Source organism: Anarrhichthys ocellatus, unplaced genomic scaffold, assembly GCF_004355925.1.
Source record: "Anarrhichthys ocellatus isolate YVR2014 unplaced genomic scaffold, GSC_Weel_1.0 scaffold11, whole genome shotgun sequence".
NCBI classification, from domain to species: domain Eukaryota; kingdom Metazoa; phylum Chordata; class Actinopteri; order Perciformes; family Anarhichadidae; genus Anarrhichthys; species Anarrhichthys ocellatus.
In genome coordinates, this window is record NW_022280041.1 from 11,753,822 (window position 1) to 11,765,786 (window position 11,965).

Here is an 11,965-nt window from a genome sequence, read left to right on the forward strand (position 1 = left end):
CTTTACAGATGTATTTACCGGCAGCACACAATTCAGGGGACGCAACTTTTTTTCTTATTCAAGCTGGCCGTTTTTTCTTCTGGCCTGCTGCTAAATGATGACCCTCAGGCAGTGATTGTGGAGCAGTCAGAGCGGACCCAAAATAGACAAAGTAGGAAAGGAAGAAAAGGACCCAAGGAAGAGCTGGAAGGGCCGCGATGTGGGAGGACCAGCCCTCATTGAGATTTGTGTCACATTCCTTTGCACTCAAAGCCGAGGAGAGAGATGGGGAGAGGAGGAAGGCGAGAGAGAGGATGCGAAATTGAGCGAGTGAGCGGAGCGAAGTTCCCATGAACGATTCCCGCCTTTCCCCACCAGGCTAATTAAACTCTGACATTGTTAGGGAGCCTTAATTACATCACCCAATTAAAGCTTTGGTTTGGATCCTCCAGTGCTGTTAATGAGCCTCAGTCGCAAGAGTGACAAGACATAGGAAGAGACGACGGAGAAGAAACATGGAGCGGGAACAAGACTCACTCAAAAACACGTTTTTATGTTCGTATGAAAAGTCATCTATGGACAGTAATTGTGTTGACAGTAACACACAATTAGAGAATAATATACAACATCTCTTTCTCAAACAACAAGCCCTGCTCATTAAATCATTTTATCTCTCTTTCTGCTCTACCTCAGCACGACCTCACTTTCCCCCTCTCTCTTGCATACCTCCGAGCTACTTATCAGTCCCAGGATGTTGTGGGCGCTATATCGGTTTTACTCTGACAAGATCAGAGCTTTGAGGAGCTCCTCAATAATTCATCAGGCGACACGCAATAGAGGCAACCTGCGAGTGTTCTTTTTATGTCGAGGAGTGAAACCAAGAGATTGGATGAGAGATGAGGAATGACCCAAGAGCTGGGCCCACTGACCCAGCGTGATTCAGATCAAACCCACACTGGTCGATGGGTTTGGGTGTCAGTGTGATGCGTTATTGATCTTCCGTATATAGCCATCTTCCACAAGTAAACAGCCCCAGGTTTATCCTACGGGCTCCACAGGTTAGATGTTTGGCAATGTGGAGGCTTGAGCCGTCGTCCTCTGGATGATCTGTGAACAGTACACCATCCTGTTGCCGCTCACAGATTTCAGAGGAGCGTGTCCTCAACGTTACTATCGAAAGTGCATACAATTAGTACAATAAACATTCTTCTGATTTGACCAATTTCTGTGGTAATAATGCGGCGCTTAGACAAGATAGCAATATTGCGTTGATAGTGAGGTGAATGTGCTGATTGTTCGGCCTTCCTTTGTTATTGGCCGATATTAGCTGTGGATAGTTTGAGCGGTGGTCCCTATGAAGGCCGATCAGGTGATGTAAAACATGCGGCACAATTTCTCTGTGCGCTGCTAAAATGGCTTAAGCAGAGTTGTGTCCACAGGATGCTTCCAGGAAACGGGGATCCGAAAAATGTGTAAAACGGTCTGCAGCAAATAGCAAACAAATTCTGAAATGTTTGGATAATAACGATAACGTCTACTGATTGTATTAAGTTATAATACAAGTTAAGTTTATTTGCATTTGTATAAAGACTTAAAAAAAGAGATTAAGAATGAGCTAAAACTAAAATAAAACCTACATATAACAATGTTTTGTTTAACTTTATTGATAAATTATTAACTAACTCACATCATGTCATTTACTATTAAAAAGCAATTACATTGTTTTGCAAAAATAAAGCTTAAAGGTTTCTCTGCGGAATTAAGCGAATATTTAATTCAGAGCCTTAAATGAACTAATCAACACTTAATTATTTCACCGTGAATATTAAACTTTCACCATCGGTTTATAATTGCCATTGAACAGTGGTACAGGCGTTCATCTACACAGTGTACCATCAGTCAGTACATTTGTTGTTTCTAAAGAACTGAATGCAGAGCCCGGTGCTCAGTCTACTGTTAAATGCACATATCAAGAAGCCAAGTACGGCATTATTCAGATGCCTTGTGAACATTTTACTTCAAAACTGGTCAGCGGTGCATTTAATTATGAAGTATTTCTGCTGTCCGCTGCGAAATCTTATTAAGATTCCAATTCAAATTCGATGTTAAAGCAGAGCAGTGGATGGAGAACGGGTACTTCAAACTGTAAACAGATATCATAGTTTCATCCAGGAGCATGACCTTTACAAATACACTAACAGTGGAAAGGAGATACAAAGCAGATGAAGATCATTTTTAAGTCAGTTTAATCGATCGTCCATTGAGTGCACACTAAAAAAAACAAGATTTATCTGCTATCACATAATAAATCACATAACAGGAAATATTCTTTTTGCAAAAAAAAAACCGACAGATATACTTGGTTCCGACAGATATACTTGGTTGCAGCACCATGGTTGGGGGGAAAAAACATATACAGATGTACAGACCCGAAACAGGCCCAATGCAAAAGCAGGGAGGTGGTGTAGTAGCAGCTGATGATGTGTCTGCGTATGGTAGAGGTTCTCTGTGCTGATGTGAGATTTACACCACAGCGAGGTGGAAACACCGGGTTGGCCAGAAAAACCTTTCAGCCAGGTTCATGGAGTCGATCCAGGTGCTGATTAGCTGTAGGGAGGTTACTTTGACTTTGCCAACATGTGACTCTCAGTGAGACACGATATATGGGCAGGGCATCATCCCTCTGTGTCAAAATACATCACTTTGGCTGAGAGCAACAGCGGCAAGTGCAGCATTTGTAAATCGTTTATGGAGATGCATGTATGAAGAAACCGGGTGTTTTTCTCCCCGCTGTTGCACAAATGATATGGCCACCATTGCGGCCTGATTTAAAAGCAAGCACAGGAAGATATATTAGGCTCGGACACGCCGTTGGATTTTCCATCTGCAGTCTAATCAAAGCTGAATTATAGAATGCGCAAACTCCAAACAACCTTTTTGCTCTAAATGGATGTGAGCGGGCCGACGTGATCGGCAGAATCACAATGTTTGTCAGGAAACCGACATAGATGCATCATTATCCGCCGGTCTTGTTCTCCTTTTGAGTAAATAGAGGGTGGGGGGGTGACTCATGCTGGCAGCGCCGTGGAGTGGCGTGTGGGTAAAGATAAAGAAGAAATGTCATCATGTGGGCTAAACGTGGTTCCGCGGCCTCCGCTGTTCAAATCAATGGAGTCAAACTCAATCAATCAGGCTGAATATCTTTAGTCTCGCTCACTTTCATGCTTCTACTACGGAGACGCCCACTCACTGGAAACACGCTATATGCTTTTCTTTCATAGCTGTTTGCGTCAGGCCTGGTTTTGCTTCAGACATCTATGTGAAATAAAGTACTTGCATTTCTCATGTTCACTTGGGTCGGTTTCATATAAGACTTTGGTTCTTGGCAGCTTTCAGCAGGAGAACACATCTATGTGTTATCGGTGACATCATTTTGTTTTTTTCCCGGGCCTGTCAGCAACCTGCCTGCGGGTTTTAACTGAGCAACCAGAACTACATACAGAGAGAAGAGCGTGCAGTCGTGGAGAGCCGATTGAAGCTGTAGATTGGTTTAGACTATGGGTGCAGTAGGCTTGGGTCACGCAACAGGAAATGAAACGATGGTTCACTTGATAACTGCCTAGAGTGTTGAGATGTGGCTCACTCTGTGTATGAGGGCTGATGTTCATTATTTCTATATTGGCCACTGCCTGCCAGTCATACCGGATAATGGCCATCAGGCTTTGGCTCTACTACACACTAAGAGCACAGCAGAGTGACGCGAGCGATTCATCGTACCAATCCTTTACTGTTAAAGACTTCGATAATGTCTACATTTGCCTCCAGAATATCGACATAATTCTTTGTAAGCACTGTTATTGACAAAACTTTCTCATTCCAAACTCATCAAATACAGCAGCTGGGTCAGTGTCCCTACACTTTAAACTATGGCACTCTATGTACCCCTCTAGCGTCAGTTTCCGCTCAATACATGCATACACTTTTCAACTTCCTCGCTCACAGGAAAATATAAAGTACGTATGTTACATAGTATGCAATGGTCAGCGTTTACTTTTGGTTTTTACACAGGACACGAACCACGGCCTCCTGAGTTAAAGTTCTATGTTCTTGACTCATTCATCCACCCCGATTTCCGTACACAGACTTTGTCGCTCTTTATACTAGGTCACCTGACTTCCTCCTTTACTCCCGCCGCCACAACTACGTCCACAAAGAGCAGCATAGTTTGAAGCTTAGGGCCGATGACCAAGCCGCTGTATTTGACCACCTGGAAGTGAGAACAGACTAATCCATGGGTGCGTCTAAGGTAGACAGAAAACACACGGGTTGACACACGAGGATTACAAGTCGTTTACAATAACACAACCGTCCATTTGAAATGTCAGCCACATGTTCTGTAAGTGGGCCACACAGTGAGCGGAGACAACTCCTCGGTAATTGGTCGGCTGCAGGTGTAAAGCTTGAAATTGCACTTGCAGCATCTCTGCCGTACAGAGAGATGGCAAAGTAAAGATAGCGACTCCACCATATCGTCGATCAGCCTCAATCAAACTTACATCCTGTATCTCTGAGGCCCCCCAAAACTGATTTTATTTTTAGGTCTCCTGTGACTTTGACAAGTCGTTTCACAAAACCACAAATTTCTTAGAACTGCTCTAAAGTTGTGAAATCCTCCTTGGTGCATCTGTTTGTTCTCCAAATGTGACACCGCGCTCTGCTGTCCTCTCAGCCTTCAAGGTGAAACAGCCCTCCAACACAGAAAGAAAGGGAATATAATGGAGAGGAATAACTTGAGCATTGCCATGGAAACTAGCCTGAAGTTAGAAAGAAGGGTTGAAGAATTACTGCGTTTTCATTTTTTCTTTTTATAACCGTTACAGCCTTTTCACATTTTGTTTCATTTCAAGGTTCGTTTCTCTCAAGTGTGTTGTTATATGCTGATATGTGTAGTGGCTTTGTCAACGCAATGTTTATAACAAAGCCTTGTATGAAAATGTATGGTTGTATAACTGAGAAGATTTGGGGGGCTTGAGCGCTGCTGAGCTGAATACAGGGGGACTTGTTCCAATCCCAACACCTCCCCTTTACTAATCCCCCATCACCCCTGAAATGCCTGATCCAGCCCCTCTCCCTCCGAGTCACTCTGATTCGCCTCATCAAATGAACAAAGAGCCAGAGTCATGATTTTATGCTCATAATGTTGGCATATCTTTGGTCATGTTTTGCTGTTACCTTGTCCTTTTTCTCCCCCCCAAGATGTGCCATAATCTAATCCCCCCCTCCCTCTGCCATGTTTTACAAATGTTTCCTTGACTGTGACCCTAACACATTTACCAGACTTAAGAGAAAAAAAAATGTTATGAAAGTCAAATGTAGTGTATAAAGTGATATTCTGCCATGTTCTGTTAACAAACTCCCAATATGTGTGACCTTTAACTCCAGCTGGGCCTGTGATAGAAAGGATTTCTCCTGAATGACTGCAAGTTTTACAAATGATATTGTTATACACCCAGCAATATTTATTTAAATCGGGTGATCATTTCACAAGTGGGCTAAAATCAGATAACTGAGGCTTGACAACAAATTCTGGCTCATTAAGATAATTATTTAATTGTCACCTGTGTTGGAGGCTGTTTTAGAAGGATGTTCTTGCCCCATGTTTGTGTGTGGTGTTTGGGAGGGAAGTGGGCATCAGGTGAGAACAGGGAGCCGTAGTGTGTAATGCTGTCTCTCAGTGTACGGTAGTGTGTACTGAGAGTTTGGGTTAGAAATGACAGTTTCCTGCAGCAGCTCCTGAGGGTTTGCATACAGATTAAGCTAATTAGAAATGAGCCATAGAGACCACCATGCCCAAAGGGAGGGAAGTGGGATTGAGCCCATCCTTCATAAACAAAATGAATAATTCAAGTTTCTTAACATCATGATTATTATTCACCCCCCAAAAAAAAAGCAAAAGAGGAGAAGAGGTAAATACATTGGGGGCGGGGGGGTGAGTTGTTTATCACTATCCGAGAACAATCTTACACAGCTTTCTTTTTGTAATTTTTTTTTTCATGCAAAAATCATGCGGCCAATTTGTTGATGTAAGTGACCTGAACCTCGTGGTTTTGCTATCTTATTCAACCAATCACAGCAGAAACATCTGAGCGGTAGTGTAGCAAGCGTAGGTGAGACAGTTAGCAGTGAAGCATAGGCTGTGTAGTACAATAGATGTTAAGTTGTTCAGTGTAATTTGTAGTCTACTTTTATCTTGTGTTAGTGATATATAGTGAGCATATAGGTCTATGCAGCACAGGGAGGTAGGTCAGAACAGGTGAAGGATAGAGTATTGTCTTACATCTTGTATTTTATTTCAGTTCAGAGCTAGTCAGCATATTAACTTTTTAAATAGAACAGACTAACTAAACTTGTATAACTAACCTCATGTAAAGTCTTAGTGCTGTTCTAATACTGGTGTTGCTGTATTCATTTGAACTGTTTTTCTTCTGTTCATCTGGAGGCGGTGTCTCTCTCAGGTGGTCTCTAACACTCTGTTTCTCCGTTGTCTCTTTCTTGTCCTAGGAGGTGAATTAGTGTTGCCCATAATAACGGTGGACTCCCTAGACCCCCCATCCATCGCCACCCACTACCCAGTAATCCCCCCACCCCCAACCACCTACCGCCCCTTCCTCACCCTGCTCGAAACCACCAAAGAGTCCCTCCCCTTGCCAAACGGCCGGCCCCCCTGCCTCTTGGACCAGGAGGAATGTGAGGAGACCATCGAGGTGTCGGCGTACGGCTCGGGGGAGATGACAGAGTCTGATGACGAGGACTATTACAAAAACTCCCCCCTGGTCACCGACAGGACTGTCCTCCCTCCTCCCCCAGCTGTCGAGGGCAGTGTCCAGAACCCCCGAGACCACCACTTCTCCCGCTCCCCCAACTCCCACCGCCCACCTCTCTCCTCCACCCCCACAGCCAATCCCGACCAGCTCAGCCCGCACATCAAGCCGGCCGCCGGCGGCAGCAGCAGTAGTAACAACAAAATCCCCGCTGGTAAAATGAACACCCGGGACCAGGTGCTGCTGCCACCGGCCCACCCCTCTTCAGACCCGGGCCACCGCAGAGTCCCAGGAATAACCTACCCCCCAAATTTCCCCCATGTTCCCACTCCAGACCCCACGTCTCCTGATAGAGGGCTCCCGGGCGCCGTGGAGGTGCAGCAGTCCAGCAGCACCACAGGAATGGTGGTCGGCATCGTGGCGGCCGCTGCCCTCTGCATCCTCATCCTGCTCTACGCCATGTACAAGTACCGCAACCGCGACGAGGGCTCCTACCAGGTGGACCAGAGCCGCAACTATATCAGTAACTCAGCCACGCAGAGCAACGGAGCCCTGGTGAAGGAGAAACAGCCCAGCACTGCCAAGACGGTCACCAAGAACAAGAAGAACAAAGACAAAGAGTACTACGTCTGAGGAAGCGCCGCCGTGACACACAGAGACAGATAGATGCACTTAGAGAAGGAAAGAGACGAGAGAAACAGGGAGCGAGAAAGGGCAGTATATGGAAACATAGCAGAGGGTTATTCATTCAAAACAGTGTTGTCAGGTGGCCATACATGTCAATTCCAATCTAATCAGAGGGAGGCAGCAAAATCATGCTTCTGTTCACACCGTTCAGCATTGCTTTCAGTGATTTGACTTCTTATTCTTATAACCATGGTGTGGATTTAAGGCAAGGCTATTACACCTCAGATCTCAACATATACTGTGCCAACAACCGTGTACCGAATGCTGATCAAACAGTGATTTATGGGTTAGCACATGGCGGGTTGATTAATACCGTGAGTACTGTAGGAAAGCGCCACCATCAGTATTTGTGTCATGGTCCGTACTTCATTCTGAGGCGAGCTCGTGGTGTAAGCCTTCGCCTTAGAAAGTATCAACATATTATTTTGTACCTTGACATCCCTCTGTCAAATCAATATACTGCCAGCTCACAGAGGCATTGTGTCAAACCCAGCTCTCCCACCTCTGTGAGTGATCTCTCTCACCTCTTGTCAGATCTCTCTCTCTCTTCCTCTCAGTCGCTCGTGCACCCTGTTTCTCTCCTTGTCCGGTGTGCCGCAGCCGATGCAACGTAAACTCTGCCGTGTTTCAAGCATGTAGTATTCATTTACGAAAAAGAGTTAAAAAACTTTTTCTTTCTGTGGAGTTTAAAAAAAAACTAAAAAATAAGACGACGATTGATGATCATAACGACGTTTAAACGTAGCAACTATGTGAGATACCAACCCAATGGATGCTAACTTGTACGTTAAGCCGCCAAAAACTTGTTGAGGCCAAAATCCCCTTGGTCGTCCTTTGTTCCAGCAGATCTGTGTCATGTGTTTTTGGGGCTCCGAGGTGCTCCCTCCCCCCCTCTAGCGGGCCAGCAGAGAAACTGTGTCGCGTCCTTACAGTACAGTTACTAATAACCGAAAAACAGAAAAAACCTCCAGCAAACAAGATGAACTCTGTTCTATATAATTATAAATATATGTATAGACGTTGCAGAAACCTCTGGACCTAAAGCGTGAGCGAGTGGAGAAGCGAGAGTACGCTGATGGTGTGCAGCGATGACAGACTTTAGGATTTCTGACGGTTAAAACGGCCAAACCCCCGCTCCTCAGACCCCACCCTCTCATAAACAGTACGGCTGACGCAGCCTTGCTGCAAGACTCGGCCACTTTGGTTTGCTCTTTTCTTTTTTTATTTGATTCTTTTCTCTGGAGAATTGAGAGACATTTTAGGGAAATTCTGAATTCTTGCTGGAGTTCCACTGTGGAGAGAGATACCTTGCAGCTGAAGATGCGACTGTGTCTTTCGCCCCCCCTCTCTAGCCTGACTGGACTGATGGCAGCCAATGGGCAAAGAAAACTTTGTGGGAAGAGCACACAAATACAAGGTGAACGGCAGTTCCCTGGAAGATGTACAACAGAACTCTAGTATTCCAATTTTCTCAACTCTATTAAAAAAAGAAAACTGTACCATGAAAAGAAAAATCCTGAAAAAAGTTTGTGAAATGTCTAAATATTTGACTCTCATCCCATTACTAAGAGAAATGTGTTTCCCCTCCCATCATTCCTGTTTGGAGAAAAGAAAAAAGATTACGATCGTGGAAAGCGGAAATTTCTATGTATTTTCTTTTGGTAATTGAGCAAATGTGATTTGGGTTATGAACATGAAACCATGCATTTTCCTTTTATTCCATCTGTCATCCTCGATCTGCTTTTGTCCTGCATCTATTCCTTTTTCTCTGTATGGCAGATTGTATGTTCCCATACCCTGTGTATGGCAGGCTCTATCCATTCTCCATGTTTTTTTTTAAATTTGTTTTGTATCCATTTCTGTCTATCTGGCGAGAGACAAAGATGGCTGCCGCTTCATTTGACAGGCTCCATCAATTCATTCTCCCACCACGTTTGTCTGGTTTCTCTCTTTCTCCATTCCAAGCATACTCCTCCCAGTATCTTCCTGTTCTTTCTAAATGTTATTGTAAAGTGTTCCAGTGAGATGACTCTAAATATGTGTACATTAACAGAGGGAATACACTTGGTTATATACTTCTTACTCCTTGTGTCGCGTGTTCTCTTTATCGTCTCTCAGTCGAATTTCAGTATTTGGACAGTTACTGAAACCTGCATTTGATTTTAGAAGTATTAGATCTACATCAGGATGCTGAATAAAGCTGCAATGTGTAACCATTTCTGACTTTGCCCCCCCCCCACCCTCTGGCAAAAAGCTAAGATCAGTAGTTTAAAAAAATAAAAATACATCGGAAAGTCAGTTTTTTAGACAACATGAGAACTTGAGTTCAATCCTAATGACTCTACTTTTTAAAAATATTCTAAATTGGTCTAATATCTATAAAAAAAATATTTGGGTTATTTGCACTCATTGGCAGGGTGGGACATCTTAGTGTAAGACCTGGAGGATTAGACGATTAACCGCAAAGTGTTGAAAGTCTCTACGCTGTCTTCAAAGCCACAAGACTCCTTTCACAAAAACTCTAATTTGACTTGTTAGAACACAGTTGCTGGTCTACCGCTACCTCGATTGGTTCTTTTGTTTGGTGTTTTGAAGGTTCGTTATTCCTGATTCACTGAACTCACAAACAACTAACTAATAAAGGCAGCACATACCTTAGTTTATCTTCCATGCTTGCATTAATCTAATGTCAGATACTTTATTGTTGTAGAGCTAAGTTTTCTCAGGGGATGCCCACAGTGTCCGAATTTGAATACGTATACTTATATACTACATTTTTTCATTAATATTTTAGATTGTTCAAATATTTTTTTTGGAACATTCACATGCAAAACTATCATCAGTTACATTTCAGTCTTTGCACTGCTAAAGGAAAATACTTTTTACACAAGTATCCCATCCTGGTGGGATGTTTAAAGACCATGGTGAAAGCACGCTGTCCCCAGCTTCAAAGAGCAATCATACAACTAATGCACACTTCTGGACACCTCTTCAATCAGGAACAGCATGCAGTAACACACAGGCTGAGGTAAGTGCTCGAATGATGGAATGGTGATTTACTTATAGTTATACATCACAATTCAAAATAATTATTCTACGTCATCCAAAACTATTTAAACATTTAGATTGTGGGCCTAAAAAGCACATCGGACCATCTATCTCCTTTTTTTTGACTTTTCGACATGAGATGCTCTGACTTTTTTCCACATACTATACCATGAGTTTTGAATACATTTTTTTAACATAATATACGATGACTTAAGACGTTTTTTGACATACCATACAATACCTTTTTTCAACATGCTATACTATGAATTTTTCAAAACTCTTTTCGACATGCTATACTATGACTTTATTATGATTTTATTCAACATGCTATACTATGACTTTATTATGACTTTATTCAACATGCTATACTATGACTTTATTATGATTTTATTCAACATGCTATACTATGACTTTATTATGACCACGCACAGTGCTCCACGCACGGACTCTTTTTACAAAGACAATTTGAATCTCTTTTGTGAACTTGCCTCGTATTTTAGAAAACAGCTCATTGATGTTTACCGCAATTATTTCCCAGTGTTTACAGTGTTTACAGTGATTACTTCTCCACGCGATTGACTGAAGATCGAAAACACCTGCGCCACTGTGGACAACATTGCGGTCACGCCCCCTCTGCCCGCAGGTTCCCAAAACTCTGATTATGGATGGAATAGATTGTCTCTCAGCATTGTGTCTCTCTTAATTCAGAGACACAATGTTGCCTCAATAGACTTTAGTTGTTCTCTCTTTACTTGTAATTTATATTGTATTATTTTAAGTGATTTTTACTCTAGTATAAATGTAATTGCCACTCAAATAAATGCCTGCCTGCCTCGTCTGAATAAAAAGACCTGACGTCACTGTCATGAATAATCTTGTATAAAAACACACAACCTCATAGCAGAAACATGGTACATACGCTGTCACAAATAAATATGGCTGTTTCTTTTTGTGAGGGCATTATCCATCAAACCAGAAACCATGCCAGAACATTTCCCCAACACATAGTATGTCAAGTGTATGTCCCATCCGAATGCATACTGCATAGTGAGGGATTTATTTTCTGCATTCCTGACTGGCCAATGTAGTGTGTTCCTGTGCAGTTTGGTGGCCGATGGACGTGCAGAGAACAGACTGAATTATTGCAGTATAGAACTGGATCAGCAGCTCCTGAGGCAGGTTGAACTTGCAGACATCCTCGGTTCTCTGCGGGTGCCTTTTTCCTGATGTTGTCTATGGTGGAAGTCCACTCGAGGTGGATCCCTGAAGGCTTCCACAGCAGAACCAGTGTTGAAATATACTGTATATATATATATATATATATATATTGTGCTGCCCTCAGTATATGTGCTGTGATACACCTTGGCAGTTAGACAAACTCCTTCCTGACATCACGACTCTGAAGACAGTGCCCGTTGTCCACAGGTTTA

At 43.0% G+C, this 11,965-nt stretch overlaps 1 protein-coding gene across 9 annotated transcripts in view; it reads left to right on the top strand.

Annotated features, from left to right (window-relative positions):
- Positions 1–9,569, top strand: part of nrxn2b (neurexin 2b) — a 620,971-nt gene extending 611,402 nt beyond the window's left edge. For 8 of the 9 annotated variants that reach the window (XM_031850677.1, XM_031850671.1, XM_031850674.1 and 5 more), the window contains one exon: positions 6,541–9,569. In XM_031850677.1, coding sequence (XP_031706537.1) covers positions 6,541–7,433 — 893 coding nt within the window. In that variant the 3' untranslated portion in view covers positions 7,434–9,569. The remainder of the gene's footprint in view (positions 1–6,540) is intronic. The other variant, XM_031850678.1, reaches the window with a different exon arrangement.
- Positions 9,570–11,965: the final 2,396 nt, after the last annotated feature.